This window comes from Glycine max, chromosome 13, assembly GCF_000004515.6.
Source record: "Glycine max cultivar Williams 82 chromosome 13, Glycine_max_v4.0, whole genome shotgun sequence".
In the NCBI taxonomy this organism is placed as follows: domain Eukaryota; kingdom Viridiplantae; phylum Streptophyta; class Magnoliopsida; order Fabales; family Fabaceae; genus Glycine; species Glycine max.
Genome location: NC_038249.2, coordinates 31,946,595 through 31,963,767, shown reverse-complemented (window position 1 = coordinate 31,963,767; position 17,173 = coordinate 31,946,595). Strand labels below are relative to the sequence as shown.

General features: G+C 32.1%; 2 protein-coding genes and 1 non-coding gene across 9 annotated transcripts; all 3 read right to left on the bottom strand.

Moving 5' to 3' along the window:
* Window positions 1–1,941: 1,941 nt before the first annotated feature.
* On the bottom strand, window positions 1,942–6,225 carry LOC100817563 (probable protein phosphatase 2C 35). 7 transcript variants are annotated; one of them, XM_026125071.2, is made up of 6 exons: window positions 5,763–6,217; window positions 4,729–5,672; window positions 3,730–3,861; window positions 2,929–3,219; window positions 2,429–2,484; window positions 1,942–2,316 (listed from the first exon to the last, which is right to left on the bottom strand). In XM_026125071.2, exons 2-4 carry the CDS (start codon window positions 5,644–5,646, stop codon window positions 2,974–2,976), a joined length of 1,296 nt encoding a protein of 431 aa, XP_025980856.1. In that variant the 5' UTR covers window positions 5,647–5,672; window positions 5,763–6,217; the 3' UTR covers window positions 1,942–2,316; window positions 2,429–2,484; window positions 2,929–2,973. The 7 variants fall into 7 exon arrangements, with proteins under 7 accessions (XP_025980856.1, XP_006594445.1, XP_006594446.1 ...); XM_006594382.4 differs by having other exon boundaries at window positions 5,937–6,217; XM_006594383.4 differs by having other exon boundaries at window positions 1,942–2,306; window positions 4,729–6,216.
* A 5,452-nt stretch (window positions 6,226–11,677) lies between these two features.
* On the bottom strand, window positions 11,678–11,760 carry TRNAL-UAA (transfer RNA leucine (anticodon UAA)). Its single transcript has one exon. It is a non-coding gene; the product is annotated as a tRNA-Leu (tRNA).
* A 3,211-nt stretch (window positions 11,761–14,971) lies between these two features.
* Window positions 14,972–16,820, bottom strand: LOC100817029 (S-adenosylmethionine decarboxylase proenzyme 4). The gene has a single exon (XM_003542854.4). The coding sequence runs from the start codon at window positions 16,308–16,310 to the stop codon at window positions 15,258–15,260; it is 1,053 nt and encodes a 350-aa protein (XP_003542902.1). The 5' UTR covers window positions 16,311–16,820; the 3' UTR covers window positions 14,972–15,257.
* Window positions 16,821–17,173: the final 353 nt, after the last annotated feature.

Sequence of the window (17,173 nt, the reverse complement as noted above, 5' to 3'; positions counted from 1 at the left end):
GTAAGGGATGAAGAGCTCTCTCAAATTGAGTTTACATAAATTTGGTTTCTCAAATATGAAAAAAAAAATATTAATTCAATATTCTAAAATAAACTCACCAAACATACGCTTTCCAAAAGTGCACATTAAAAAAAAGTTGGCTTTCACAATCATATCCTTCCATGCATAAATATACACCAAATAACATCCTACACTGTTTAACGAGATTGGTTGATTAATGTGTGATGTGTGATGTGTGATGTGTGAGCCCATCGCTCATGAATGTTGCGGTATGGTCCAAGGCATCCCGTGGAGGTGGAGCTTTAAAGCAGCGTTGAGATTCAGAGGTACATAAAACAAATAGATGGAGACATGATGACGTGAGGGAATCTCATATTGCATTGTATTTAATGAATTTTGAAATGATCTCACAAAATAATTTATCATACCATATTTGAAATATAAGATTGCCCAAAAGAGGAGGAAAAACATTAAACAAAGGATGCTGGTCCCTATCTATGCCATTACTCTGTTTTGTGATTAAATGAATTATCAGTTGTGACACATGGTCCGAAAACAAACGTGCCACTTCCTTCCTTCACACCATGTTTTTTTATCTTCACATTAATGTCTCGTATCCACTTAAATATTTTGACTAACTCCATTCTGCCCTCGACTCAATTCAAAGTCCTTCTTAACATTTAATTTCATAAAGACTTATTATACTAGTAAAATTGTATATATATTGCTAACTATAACTTCCTAGATTCATATTAAGAATGGTAAAATAGTCAACCCAATACAATTTGCAAAAAATGAATTAGATTGAGTTGAACATATTTTGAAAATGAATTGAAAATCTCAACCCAAACAAATAAGTTGAAAAATGGATTGACTCACAAAATGGAAAAAGACAATCATTCAAACATAATCATAATAACCATTAGTTAATCTATCAAAATATCTAAATACTCGAAACATCAAATACATCCACTAATTATCTTAAAAGGCAAAAACTAAAACATTAATACTTATAGCATTGACACCAATAAGTCCACAACGACAAATAAGTCTTAAAAATTAGTAATAAATTGAGTTAACCCAACTCAAACTGTCCTTGGTTAAAAAAAATGAATTGAGTTAAACCCATTTTAAGAGTTGAAAATCTTAATTCAAGCTGCAATCATTTGCCGACTTAAACAGTCTAACTCAACATATTGAACTCATTTTATCAAAATTTATATCAAGAATAGACTCTTATAATGAAGAAAAGTGATAATGTGTTTAGTGAATATTTACAAACTTAATTTTAAACAGACTTGATTTTGCAAAATTTATATTAGACATACACAGTAGTCAGTACAACTTTTTTTATTAATTTTTTAAGAGTGATAGCGGCACTATCTAATACAACTTTTTTTATTTACTAAAATTCATGTAAAATTCAAATAGCACCACTTGAGATTTCTTGGTGAAAAATGAAATAATTCATTAAAAATAATGAAAACTATTAATTGTTATCATGTGGCGAAGATGCTTCCACTTTTCTGAGAAAGGCATTTGCTGTTTGACATTTGAAGTATCTCATTATTTGTTAAATGAAAATATGCTTAGCTATTATTTGGAGTAGTTATTACTTTTATGAAGAGTGTAGTTAAAATTCATATAGATTTCATTAGTCTTGAAATGAAACTCATTTAACGAGACCTACATAAGTTTTACCTAATAAAAAAATGTTTCAGAAAGAAAATGTGTTAAAAAGTATATTGCTGACATTTTTCTTACTTTCATTTAACAGAGTCGCAACACATGAAACAGTAGTAATCCACATCAATTGTTAAAATGAGTCAATTGCTTATACCCATAACCATTCATTCAGATAATAATTTGCACTAAAACATGAAACTAATATTGAAAAGCAATAAAAAAAAATCCAGACATGTTTCTAAAAGATACACCGGATCCAGCATGAGAACGAGGATAATGGATTTACATTCTAATAGCACATGGCTTGTCTTACAAGTTGGCCATTGACTACAATTCATTGCAAGTAGTAGTGGTAAATTAGTCACCAACCAAACTCCTGCACGGATCTCCTTTCTCTCAAGTTATTTATAGACCCTATTCCAAAGTTTAAATTTAGAGAGTGGAGGTGTAGTGCTATTCGGGAAGACAAGTTTGAAGTGCTTGTATATGGTTAAATGACAGGCAACTTGAATTAGCAAAAGGTTGAGAAAAGAAGAAAAAAGACAATTAATCATTTGTGCTTTCTACATTCTGAAAAGGGTCCCTTCAGCTGCCAAGATAATGCACCTTAAACCAGCAACCTTCAGCGGCCTAACAAAATTGAGTCAGCATTTTGACTTAATGAATAATATAGTGGCAATCAAGTAAACTTATGATGGTAATTCAGAAGACTAAAGAAGAAAGGAACATAGAAATGTACCACCTTGGAGAAAGTATGAGGAGACATGGTGAAGCTTCCATAAAGCCTCTATCCGATTACTGTAAAATTGAAAAGGGGGAAATGAAATAAAATAAAATAAAGCTTTACACAAAACCTAAATAAAAACTTCGTACCCCATTGCCCAGAGGCTCTTCGCTATGCGAAGGTATGGGGGAGGGATGTTGTACGCAGCCTTACCCTTGCATATGCAAAGAGGCTGTTTCCGGATTCGAACCCATGACCAACAAGTCACCAAGGCACAACTTTACCGCTGCACCAGGGCTCGCCCTCTTTACACAAAACCTAAATGATTAAGAGAAATGCTAGCAATACACTCTTTCTAACACATTCGCTACTATAGACTGAAATTTATCAAAAATGATAAAATGACTGAAATTTATCAAAAATGATAAAATTTTGTAGGTCTCGCTACTTGTTTAATGAACCCCATTCATAATTCTGTAGTTATAATCAATTTTAAGCAATTGGAGGGAGTGTCTTACAAGGAGTGTGTGCTAGCACTCCTCAATGATTAATATGAAACAATGCTAGCGTGACTGTACCAATTCAACTGGAGTTTGACATGCTGGAGAGGGGACCACTATGGCTGGGCTTCTAGTTGAGACCACATGCTGAGGACAGGACTGTAAATCAGAGAAACCATTCCTGACTGAACGATACACATCTAACCCAGTAGTGGCAGATATTTCAGATGCTCCCTTTACCCTCTTGCTCTTTGTCCTTGTTACAGTACTGACATTGATCTCACTTGCTCCATGTCCAGATGTAACTGACTACAAAAAAAATTCAAAATATTAGATAAACAAGACACATGATGGTATAGATTCCAATGAATTGAATCACAAAGGGCTTTTTAGCTATATGCCATACAACACTCATTAAGGGAAAATGCATTTGAGACACAAAAGGGTAATATTGCTGTGTAATTAGTTAATAGAAGTAGTAGTTTCTTGAAGATATTAAACTATAGATCACACATGGTAGTCATGAGTAACCAACGCTGACTAAACTTAATCATCCGCCATCTCTAACACATCCAGATATATTACACACATTAAAAACCATCAATAGATTACCACCTGAATAGGAACAGCCTGAGCTAACTTCTCTACGACCATCCACAGAATAAGCCATTTCTTACCACCACTAAACATTTTGGGGAATTGGCATGTTTATGGGGAGAGAATATTAAGGGATATTGTAAATCTTAAATCGTCACACAAACCTAAATGAAGAAAACGTTAAAAATAAATGAGGCCAAAGGAATACTCAAGTAATCATACATTAGACAGGCCTTTGATCTGAACTATGATAATTGTTATATCATCTGTTCGACCCTCATGTTCTAACCATAGTTTATAAGACTCTCCAGCAATGGCAGCACATGCATCACGAGGATCTGAATAACTTGCTGCCTACACCACAAAAGAAATCACAGAATTCATTAACATAAGACATTGAATCATAGTTCTGCCTCTACTCATCAGATTTAGTAGCAACCCTAGAGTTAAATATTAGAAATGTTAACTAGTGGAAGGAAATTTTTACACAAATAATTCACAATAATTTGTGAATGTATATTAAACAGGGCAGTTAACATCGAATATTCCTGTACACTAATGCAACAAATCAGAGATGATCAGCAGCAAGCTGCAGAAAATTGAAGTTTCTCTCACAGAGCAACCTACACAAATTGTGTAAACATTTAGGACCTAAAAGAATGACTAACAATTAGTATTTAATCTTGTAAAAAATTTACAGATCAAGCTTACATTATTATGAAACTTTGAGGTTATAAGATTACGCTAACTAATATATCCTTCTGTCATAAGGATAATTAGGTATTAAATACCATTAAAACAAATTTTTTGTCATAAAATCCAACAGCTGAAGCAAGACATACAGATTAATATTGAGAAAATGATAACTACATGCAGCTAACCAGTAGTTAGATAATAATAGCAAACTTCAATTTGACATGTAAAACAGAATATGGGAACGAGTTAAGAACCACGAAACAAGCATCACAGATAGGAAAGCATAAAAAGTGAAAAACCAGAACAGAAAAATCTTAAACAAACATAAAAAAGAACATACACATCCATATTATCAACTAAGTTTTTAATTGCAACTTGCAAATCAAAACCATCACAGAAAACATACAATCTCCAAATTTCTTTAAAAAAAAATTATAAGGAGCAGATCACAGGTCTTACAAGCAATACAGTAAGTAAAATTCAATTCAACCAATGAAGACATCATCAAGAGATTGTATGCCATACCATATCAACAACAGTTTGGCTGGATAGGAACTCAAATACACCATCACTTGCAACAACAAAGAAAAGATGGTTAGGTGTAAGCTGAACCGTTGACACCTCAGGAACAGCAATAACACCAATAGTCTCAGCCAACTTATCCCCAACACTCCTTGTAAAAGCAGCTCCAGGAACCATCCCATTCTGAACCCACAACCTAGGAGGATCATCACCCTGACTCTCTTCATCACCCCAAGTCTGAATATCCGGATCCTTATGCCCTTCCACCTGATCAACACTCAACACCCTTGCCCCACAAAGCTTCACTCTCTCATACTCATCTCTCCTAAATGGTGTCTGATCAGAAGACAAGTCCTCCGCAACAACCCGGTTCCCGTCCTTAACAGCCAGCACTGCTCTAGAATCACCAACATTAGCAACATAAAGGGTGTTCCCAATAACCAGCACCGTAATTGCCGTGGTGCCACTCAAAGAATCATCAATCTCATTCTTATGCAAGTCATCATTCGTGGTCAGGAATGCAGAGGTGTAGGCCTTAACAGGGTCCTCCAACAATGCAATGTCACTAGACAAATTTTCCACCAACCTATCCTTAACAAAATTTGAACACTGGCCACCAAATTCGCCATGTCCATCGTAGACACCAAAGAAATGGACACTGGGGTTGCCTTGAAACTGTGTCCTAATGCTAAAACTATCTTGGTTTTCTTTATCAGGTGAATCAGGATAGTACCCTCTCTGAGTGAGCACAGAGTATTCCAAAGTGAAGTTATGGGAAGGGACAGGAACAAATTGCAATAAACTCTGAGTGAGAATGTGCTTCCTTTGGGCACAGTAAGGTCCAAGTTCTCTGAAGTCTCTAGAGCCACTCACTGAGGGTGAAGGGTAACGGGTACAGCACTTGCCATGGACACAACCCATGTTTGAAAAGAGAAGCTAAACAAAGCCTGAAGGAAAAAAAAAAAAAAAGCACAAAGTAAAGGTCAATGTGGCTCCAAGCTTGAGACTTTGAGAAACATGAAGAAACAAAAACAAACCCTAGTGATGTGGAGGGGGAAAAAAAGGGGATTTTGAGGAGGGAATTGTGATGAGAGGTTGACAAAAAAGAAAAGGGTATGTTGAGAGTGATGGAGAAGTGAACAAAAAATGAGAATGATTTGAAGAAAACCACACAAACTGAAACCCTAGAGGGAGAGGGAAAGCTTGCTTACCCCACCAAAAGGTGGAGACATTTTTGGCCTTTGATCAAAAGGGTGTGGCTTGGCATTGAGAACGTGTGGAGTGGGGCTGGCGAAAAGGAAAGGAAGAATTATACTTTTCGTTTCGTTTGGGAGCACAGCATCGAAGGAAAATGGTGGAAGCAAGCAAGAGTCCAAAGGGAATGGGTTTGTGGTTTGTTCTCCCGAGAGAATGACAGTGACACACGCACACGCAGAAACAGTCACAGGGACAGGTTTCGAGATTCTATTCTATGAGTCCATGGTTTGGTTTGTCTACCGATAAAGCCCTTCTCCCAAGGAAACACACCCCAATAAAACCAACAAAACACAATTTCACTTGTCTTCTCTCTGTGAGAGCTGTGAAATGAAAACAAGTGAGAAAACAATATAATATCGTTTTAAAAACACCCCAATAATACCAACAGCACACAATTCAAACTCTATAATGTCAATATTAGAAAAGATGACTAGTTTCATATTGATTCATAAGGTTGAATATTGCTCCTTTTATCCTTATATATAAGGTTGAATCTAATTCATTAGAATTTAAAAAATAATTTAATTAATTATAATAAATTTATCTTAAATTTATAATTTTTAAAAAATTATCATTATCATTAATATTTCTATTTTTTAGATGTTTGTTGATATATAATCTCTCATCTTTTAATAATAAGTATTTCTAATTTAAAAATAATTAAATCAACAAACATTATAATTTGAATCTTAAAAATAAAATAAACAGATATTTAAACTTGGATCTTATAAATAAAAAGGAAGTGAAAAAGTAAAAAAAGTGAAATGATAACTTCTCACATATAAAAAAATTACAACTAACTTTATTTTATTTAATGTTATTATCTTTAAAATATCATTCATTATTTAATTAAGATGTTGATCTTAACGACTCTTTCTTATCTTGATATCAAGTTTGTTAAGAAAAAAAATATTTTTTAATTAAAACTGATGCAATTAAACGTGGTTAACTAACTTTTTTAGTTAATGTGTATTGTTTTTTTCTTCTTATGTTTGACACAAGTAAGAGTACAAATTTTAAGGATAATTTCAAAAATATGATATAATATATTATTAATACTTTGGGCCTCTAACAACATGTGTAAATGAATAGGTTAGAATCAAGTTGATTATCTAAAATCCTTTTGACCTCCTATATAACGGTGAAATTAGGTATATGGACCTAATTTTCCTAATTAGATAATGTTAATAGGGTAAGATTGAATTTAATATTATCTTATCTTACACCTTTTTATGAGATAAATCAATAAAAATAGACTTTTTTTTCTTTCCTAATTTATATCTTAGTCAAAGCTCATGGAATAGAATAAGAGATCTCTTTGGTCATTGAAAACAAAAGTTTTGCTGAGTCCAAATAGTATACTATCCTATACATATTGTATGAGTAATAATACAAATGTATTTTAAAACTTTGCCTATAAAATACAATCATAAGAAACATAAAAGATCTTCCCAGGCTGTTTCATGCCATCTATATATTTGTTTAATGTTCTTATACCATCTATACACTTGTTCAATCTAGAATATGAAAATTAAACTAGTGATGGCTCTAGAATGCAATAATGCAAGCATGTCTCATAAATGCATAAATTACATAAAAAATTGCTTAGACATTTACACAAATATAAATTATTAACTTTTGTATGCTTACTCTCTAAAAAAATTGTATGCTTATCATTAATCTTTCCATTTTTTTCATCTTATTGGTGAAATATTGAGCTCAAATTTTCAAGGAACATCACCCTTATGTAATTTATGCATTCTCACCTTATATTATCTCTAGCTCTAGTGTTGTTTATTACGGCTTCAAAATGGAAAATGATAAGTTAAATTCCATCCATCGTTAAAGAGGATGTCTCAAATTTTTTACATTCTCATCTTGATTACTTAAAACATGACACCCTTTAGTATTCATAAGGGTTACTTCTCCCTTTCTTAGAAAAAAAAAACAAAAATATAAAGTCAAAGGACATTTTTGTCTAAAAGACGAATCAAGATTCCTAATTATTTTGATTAAATACAAATAAATACAAATGATAAAAGGTGCATCTGATATGCTATCAAATCTTAACCTATCTTTGTGCGTCTAAAGTTTTCAGACGATGTACTCATAAGATAATCTGATATAACATTTAAGAAGTGTATTTAAAACTTTCATTTTATACTTCAAGTATGAGATTCTTTCATGCAGAAAACATTCTCCTAGGACTTGTCAAAGTCCTATGAAGAATAAATAAAATTCATCGTCTAAAAGACGATGATCCTCATCAAAAGACACACTTTGTTATTGCAGACATGTTATAATAAAAGAAGTGACTTTCGTGTTGAAGTACAAGACACATTATCCTATCAACATGGTCTTTGCATGAAGAAGAAACGTATATTTAATGTAAGTATTAAATGCTCCAACATACTCAAGACATCAAACGAAGAACAAAGTAAAAAATTCAACTGTTGAGATACTTAGAGATGAAGGTTATATATAGAATAAGCTTTGAAGAAACAAGACACGAATCACCTATGTGAATCATTCTTTCATTATTTCTTGTGAAACTTTTTGTAAATTCTTGTAAAGATACAAAGCTTTCAAAACGCCTTATATACCTTGAGAGAAAAAACTAAAAGTGTTAAGTGATATATCCGACTATTAGATGATCATACTTTAGTCAGTGAACAATCTTCCAACAAATCTTGTTGATTTGTTTAAAGTCAACAATGATTTGGTAGGACAAAGAACATTGGATTTAAGTCAAGTTTATGGTAAAGCTTGTAAGTGTAAGAGCAAATAATGACAATGAAAAATACTAATAACTTAAATAAATTAATAAAAACTTTTTTTTATTAGATGATGTGAATAATACTTGTAACTTTGGTAAGTTAGTGAAAATTTGATGGTTACCAAGAATTGGATGTAATCTTGAGGTTGAAACGGACCAATATAAATTCTTTGTATGTCTTCTTGCTTAACTAATAAAGGCTTTTTTAATTTGTTTTTAAATTTTATATATTCTTTTAAAGAAAAATATTCTTCTCATCATCTGATCTATTTATATTCGTCAGATGATAAAAGTGTTTTATAGTCTTAAGAAAAATTATAAATTTCTAAAAACACACTTAAATTTTCCTTTCTTGTGTTATTTGCTTCTAAAAAAATCTTCCCAATGTTCAATTCTAAACATGGGATATCTTTAGGTAATGATTTATAGGTTAAAAATTTTGTAGATTCAAAGAAAGAATATAGAAAGAAAAAAAAAAACCTTCCCAATGTTGAATTGTAAACCTGGGATATCCTTAGGGAATAATATGTAGGTTAAAAACATGGTAGATTCAATGAAAGAATATTATGGCAAGAAATATTTTCGTACTTCTACATTCATTATGAAAGTTGATGCAACAAACTTGCTGGAGTCCTTAATTATGTCAACCATATTGGGAAATCTTGAAGTTGATTCGTTCCTAACTTCCTGTTCTTAAAAAAATGATATGATCCATAAACTAAATAGTGAATTTGAGCTCGTTGACCATCCATCAACAAGTTTAGTAAAAGAAAAAAATGCAATTCATTATTGTACAAGAGAGACAAGCAAATCATTCTTGCTGGTTTTTTTCTTTATTAAATTTTTAATAGGAAATCCATTCATGTTGAGGTCGGAGAGGGAGATCTGCTCTTCATGGAGATATTGTTGAAAATATTTCATGAACATTTCATGCTAAAAAGTATCAAAACCACATATATTCATTTATTAAATTATAAAGTTTATTTGATATTAAATATAAAAAATATTATTTTCTAGCTGTAGGAATATTCTAAAACAATGAATTGAAGTAATGATTTCTTTAAAATAATCTATAATATTATCAATAGATTTGTTTAAAATGGTATAAAAACCTAAGACGATTTTCATGTAAACTTGTTAAAGTTTTAAATATTATAGACTAAAAAGATGTAACTAATCTTTTTATTATTTGAATGAAATTATTTGATTATAAAATTCTTTTTATTGTGTAAGTATTAATTAATTGCTATTCATAATTGTTTTAAAATCATCTTTTTCACTTAAAACATAAACTCATTATCCAATATGATATCCCCCGCCCCCCCCCCCCCCCCCCCCACAATTTTTTAGAGGTTTTTCAATAGTTTTAAAATCACTAAAAACTAAACTTTTTACCAGTAAAAAGTATATTGTATAAAATTAACCCATCAATGACCGATTTAATTAAACTCACCCATTCATCCACTAATCAATTCATGATTTGGTAGGTGTTCGGCCATTTCCCTCATATTTTGCAATGTTACATTACATTTTAGCTTCAAATTATTGTGAAACCAAAAAAAAAAAAAACTGAAATTATTGAGACATAACTTTCAAGTTTCAAAGTAAACTTTTAATCTCTCTTGCTTCCTTTTATCATGACTACCAGATGCTATATGGTACTTGTAAGATTATTATTATTTAATAAATAGTTATCCAACTCTTTCATAAATGGTTTCGAAAAAAACAACTCATTCATTTACAAGTATATTATACTTTTAAACTCATTTTCAATAATTGTAATATTAATTATTGTCGATAGATCACATACTGATGGAGATGTATCAACAATCAGAAGAATTATAATAATAATAATAATAATAATAATAATAATAATAATAATAATAATAATAATAATAATAATAATAATAATACAGTAATAGGAAGAAGAACCACTCAATCCAGTTCCAATAATTTAATAATCCAATGGATTAGGAAAACAAAATGGATGGATCATTAACCACCCATTAATATCAATAATCCAACAAGTCAATCCATTTAATATTATTTAGTAAAATGGATAGACTGAATTGGATGTAAGTATGAATGGATTGATTGGATTGTAGATATATGAATTATGATATCATCCTAATGCAAATAATTAAAGAGTTAGGAGATATTTTGAGTAGTTTCTAATAACTTAAGTTCAGGTTTAAAAAAACTTATGATTTAGGTTTTAAATACAACTTATGCTTTTTATTTTGTATACTTTTAATTTATTTCGATTAATTTTGCAGTTAAATTTATGATTTTTCTTCTTATTAAATGAGTACTTAACTAAATTATTTACCCAAATGTATTTATCTTTTATATAGAGTATAAGTACTTAATCCCTCTCAGGATTGTTTTCCTTGTAATACTAGTAGGCAATAGGAATCCTCACCCCAAAAAAAGTAGGCAATAGGAACCATGCATATACCAGTTTCATATTTTCTGATAAAGGGCACTAAAGCTCTGCTAGCACTCATTCACTGCTTATTTTGTGTACATTTGGGCCTTTGGCAAACTGGTGGCATTTGGCAAATTTTATTAGAAAGACTTATTAAATAAGTGAGATGTACAATTTTTTTTTGTGATTTTAAATAATTTTAATTAGAGTGTGTTTTTAAAAAATGTATTTTAGAGTGTATTGTTAATCTTTTTCTTCAAAATATTTTATTTAAATATTCTTTATTAGAATACTGAAAATATGATAGAAAAAAACATTGTCGATTTTAATGCCAAATGTAGGACTTTTTATTAGGCCCGTCCATCACAAATATAATGGATCAGTTCCGATTTCCCAATTTAAGAAAAAGGAGGGATGCGAAAATATGATGAGAGCCCAATTATAAATAGGGAACGAAAGAAAACAAGACAATGTTTTTTAATTTTAAAAGGTGCTGGCTGTGGGGTTCGAACCCACGCGCACTTATGTGCAGAAGATCTTAAGTCTTCCCCCTTAACCACTCGGGCAAACCAGCTAGACGTTATAGTAACTTATAGGGTTTCTTGTATCATTTATTAGATCTTTATTTATTGTCTTCCCCCTTAAAGATTATTGAGAGATTTTCTTTTATTGATAGATAAAATATGGATAAATATTTATTTTGGTCCCTTAAAATATGACGTGGTAATAAATTAATTCTTGAAAGATGAAAAATTTAAATTTAATTTTTTAATATATAAAAAATATGATAGATTAGTCTTACAGGTAATTCAATGACAAATTAATTTTTAAATTTTTTAACTTAATATAAAATTATTCCTAAAAAACATAAAATATTATTAAATTGGTTTATGAATATTATAACTTCATAACAAAATACTCCTTTTGGTTTTATATATAAAACTCAATTACATAATTCATCAAGATTAAAGAAAATGATTAATTTAGTTTATAACAATAAATTTATCTTAAATGTATAACTTTTTTTTCAAAATTATCTTTCTCATTAATATTTTTCTCTCTTCTAGTGATTTTTTAATACGTTATTTTTCTTCTTTTAATAGAAGTATTTCTAGTCTAAAAATAATTAATCCAAGAAATATTATAAAATATGTGTTATAAAAAAAAATTTTAAACTTGAGTCTTATAAATAAGATTAAAGGAAGTAGTCTCAGAAAATTTAATAATAACATCAATCTTTCACACTCTTTTTACATTTGAGAATTAAATTTAAAATTTTTATCTTTCAAGAATCAATTTGTAACATTGATAAATGATGATTAATTTGTTCAAGTGATATATGTCATATTTTTCTTAAATATAATCTCAAGTTCAATTATTTTTTTCTCAAAACAGTTTTTTTTTATTTTTAAAATGAATTAATTCTTTTACAGGGAAAATTCTTTCTACTCAAGAAGTAACAATTTCTTTTTGGCAATGAATTCATTTACATGACAAATTCACACACGCACACACATAACACATGCAGAGATTATGACCCTGTTTTATGGGATTCGCATTTGTTGGGAAGCTAAATTATTTAGAAAGGTAGTTGGTGGTTATTCAGACTCTATATGGACAATCCAACAAGTCCTGAGTGAGATTCAGCATCAAAACCTCGACGTGAATGAGCTAACAATGATTCGCAATTACATGGCGAAGGATTGAAATTTCCAGCAACATATTGCAATTATAGTTTCCAGCAAGATTTTAGATTTCTAATGCGTGCCATGACTGTGGTATGGACTAGCTTGTGTAGCAACTGTGGGCTTAAATAAGGAAATTCAATCTCGAAGATTGTAGCAAGGGAAATAATTTACAATGATGAGGATATGGTATTTGAGACGGATATTATACCTGTGTTCAAGATGGAAATATTTTTTTTTATTGGTAGCAGTTGAATACGGTGTTAGAGGTTTACAACACCCACACTTCAATCAAAATGCAGATATAAATTGCTATAACCATTTTAAAATTAAGAGTATTCAGCTTTTCATAATTAATAACGAACATTGCTTATAAGTTACAACGGATTCTTAGACATGATCGAACAAATTCCATGCCCTGTTATTAATATGATAGCAATTTATTTGTCTTACAGAATATGAAAAGACTATCTGCAATTGTTATTGAGGTTTGGAGTTTTAAGTTTCGTAGATAATATGTTCATGGTTTGAAAACAAACAAAGCCTAAGGCAATCATTTTTAGGGGTTTAACACTGATACTTAATTAAGATTAATATCCAGCTCACTAGTTTGATTGAAGCCTATGGTAAGATACTAAAAAAATAACAAAAAGTTTGAGAAAGGGAAAGTAAAGAAGTGATCTGTATATCACGTGTATATATATATATATATATATATATATATATATATATGACATATATTATGAATTTAATTATTCTATTTTTTCCCTCCATATTTTTCAGCTGAGTTATAGTCCATAACCTTGAATTATATCAGATAGGTTAAGACTTCACAAAATCATGGCAAGCATTCCGTTCTTTTCCTCCATCAGTCATTGAAGTCTATGTAGGTCGTATATATCCCCATTTGAATTTATGATTTTCAAACACATTCAACTATAGAAAACAATCATGCGTAAATCCAATTTTTTTAAGAAGCTATTAATTTTTTTTTCTTCTCTCAAACTAAGTTATCTAATTAGAGAGTACTCTGTACCCAAAAACATTAACGTTTGAGATACTTGATTTCAGTAATAAACATGCCATGCAATATTTCAAATAAGAAGTTGATAATGAACTTGATTAAAGACCAGTTGAGTTTTATATAATTTCAAAGTTCAACTTTCTAATTCTAATATAACGTTAAAGTGGACAGTTAAGTTCTACCGTACGTAATATGCTCTTTATATTGACTTTACTCAAAATCAACGTGTATATATAAGTACACGAATTGTCACCCTAAAGTCACTGAATTGTATTTACGTTTTTTGTCGTTTAATCTGTATTATGTCAAATGGGTATACTAATTATGAACCTTTTTCGGAAGATCTCATAGTTTATAAAAAAAGGCAGCTAAGAATTTGGAACATATTATTATTGCTTCTCTACTTGCCTCTTAATTTTGTCATCTACTATTTGCCTTCTATAAGGCGTGTCGCCCAAATTCAATTATGGCCACGTGCACTTTAAGTTTCTTAATGACCATAAAAAACCACTACACTATCATGCTTTGTTAGTTATATACTGCGTAATGCATGTGCATATATAAGTGCTACGTCCTCAAATTACTCATGATAATATAATGTTCTTGCAAGACTGAGATTCCAGGAACGGTTTCACAAATAGAACAATATTATACCCCAAATGAATAAAAGATAGTAATTTAAATAAGAAATTCTATTTCATACAAATTCGATCAAGTACCTGCCATCTCTTTTTTTTTTTTTTTTCTTTTGTCTAGGTTTAATTATATGGATTTTTTTTTTCTTTTTTGGATTTACATAATATAACGAGACAAAGCCCATGCAAAAGAAAAAGGGATATTCCAATTAAGTTCCAACTCATCTTTATTACATATACAAGTATAACTCTTTTAATGCTTCATGTGCATCTACATCGACCCTTTAAAACACACGTACATGCCACAAACCAAAGGGTAAATGAGAAATGCATCAAAAGTGTAATTCAGTTGTTTCATTATACTGTAGGAGAGCACGGTGTGTTGTAGACAGTCGTGAGAAGCTAAACAAAGCATAATTAAAAGACAAAGAGATTGATAAAAACACAGAAGAGGGAAAGGAATTTCAATATATAACCTCAAGAAAAACAAGAGCACTTTTACACCCACTAACACATCCTCAAAAATCTTAGTCGTGACAAGCCTAAGCGGGGTGCATTATGATGATCCTCCCAGACCCGTATCCCAACCTCCATCACTTATTTGCATGTTTGTTTTTCAGGTGGTTAAAAGTAATTTTGTCAATAGACCAACAAATACCAATCACATCCTGCCACGTCACCACCCCTAAAATTTTTTCACCTAAACCCTACCTCATCCAATTCCTACCTAGTGTGCACTTTTCCGGCGAAGCGGCGTAAACGTTTGAAAGACAACGCTCCCAGAATCCGGGAACTGGTCCATCGCGCAGCTCCTCAACTTCATTCCCATGGGCTCCACCGCACCCGATACCTCTCTCCACATCTCGCTCCCCAACGACGTCGTAGAGACCGACATCGTCCCCGGTCGGAATATCTGCACCACCTTCCTCAACACGTGGAGTATGTCCACGTCATCATTCACGGACCCCACACATTCGAAACTCGCGTAGCTGTAACCGTCTTCCGGCGTCACGTGAATCGTGGAGTACCACTCCCCATCTATGCCATTCATGGAGTACCCGCACGGGTCGAACGCGAAATCGCACACAAGCGCCTGCGGGTTAATCTCGTCAACTCCGGTGATCTCCGTCATCTCCTTCCCGGCGGAGTCGCCGGTTTTTCCGTCGCCGGCGCGGCGGAAAAACTTTCTTGCGAGGACGGGGTCTAGGTCGGTCATGCAGATTTCCATGGTGTAAGCGTGCCTTTCGCTGTAAAGAGCGCGAGAGTGATGATGAGGAATATTCGTGGCGGTGAACACGTGCCACGCGTGTGAGGAGGATTTCGAGGGCATGATGGAGGCTTTTCTGAAACACAGGTCCGAAGGAAGGGTTGTTTCCAAGTAAGTAACTTCGTGTTCGAAGCTCGTGTGAGGGAAGGGTTGTGACAGAGGAAAGATGAAGCTTCCGCGGGTGTAGCGACATAAAGAGAGAGTGAGACCGAGATGGGTCTGTGCGTAGAAGATTAAGGGAGTTATGGATTTGAGAAGCTGCGTGGTTCCACACGTTTTGATGATGATCTTTGTTGGGTACACAAAGAGGCTTGATTCTGATAACACATAAGCGTCAAAGTAGGAGTTTCCAACGGCTGAAACGACAGTGCATTGGACTGCTTCTAGGGTTTGTTGTATGCACTCGAAGGAGAGTTTTCTGAGGCCTAGTTGGAGGATAGTTGGGTCGTCGCCAAAGAAATGGAGCTCCAGCCTCTTCTCGAAGCCTTCGAAACCTGAGAATGCGAATGCCATATTGGAGATCGAGAATGAATAACTACTAAGAGTGGTGAGAGAGATGTGAGGTAAAGGATATTGAGGGTGATTTGGATTTATAGGTGTGCGTGATGAGGTGGAGAGAGAGTAGTGAGTGTGTGAGCATGAGCATGAGCATGAGCATGCGGGTGATGGAACCAAGAATCATGATAGTAGGCATAATGAAGTGAATGATGATGATATGCAACAATTTTGTTATGTTTTTTTAGTTCAATCTTCTCTTAGCTTCCTTCACAGACACCAACAGAATTAATATGCCCACGCTCATTAATTCTTTCATGTTTTGTCATTGCCTATTCCATGCCTCCACCCTTCCCTTACCTTAATCACTCTCTCTTTCTGCCTTCTTAATCTACATAGTAACTTCCAATAATATACGTACATGAATAATAACAGTGCTTTTCCGTATTTGTTTACGAATTTAGAAAACTGAGAGATGAGGCTCTTGAGAGGTTTAAGGGGGGAAACGTGGTTTAATTAATATTTCAAATTTATTTTCTACGTTTCTTAGGGAATAATATATAGGAAAAATCATCTATATATAGACATCTAGCTAGGTGTTAATTGATACGTACGGTAGAGAGAAAAGGAGAGAAACATATACAAAGTTGAAATAATAAGAAAGAGAGAGAGAAAAAAACTATTAATAAATACTTTGATATATTAACGTTGCTATTTAAATTAGTACAAATTAATACATGCTCGCACAAATCATACGAAGAACTGCTATACAGTACAAAACAATTTTGAACGAATTACATGAAAATAAAATATGTCTGTTTCGTAAAATAATTCAATTTTAATTTGGTGTTTTGAGGGAAAACATGCACTGGATAAGTAGG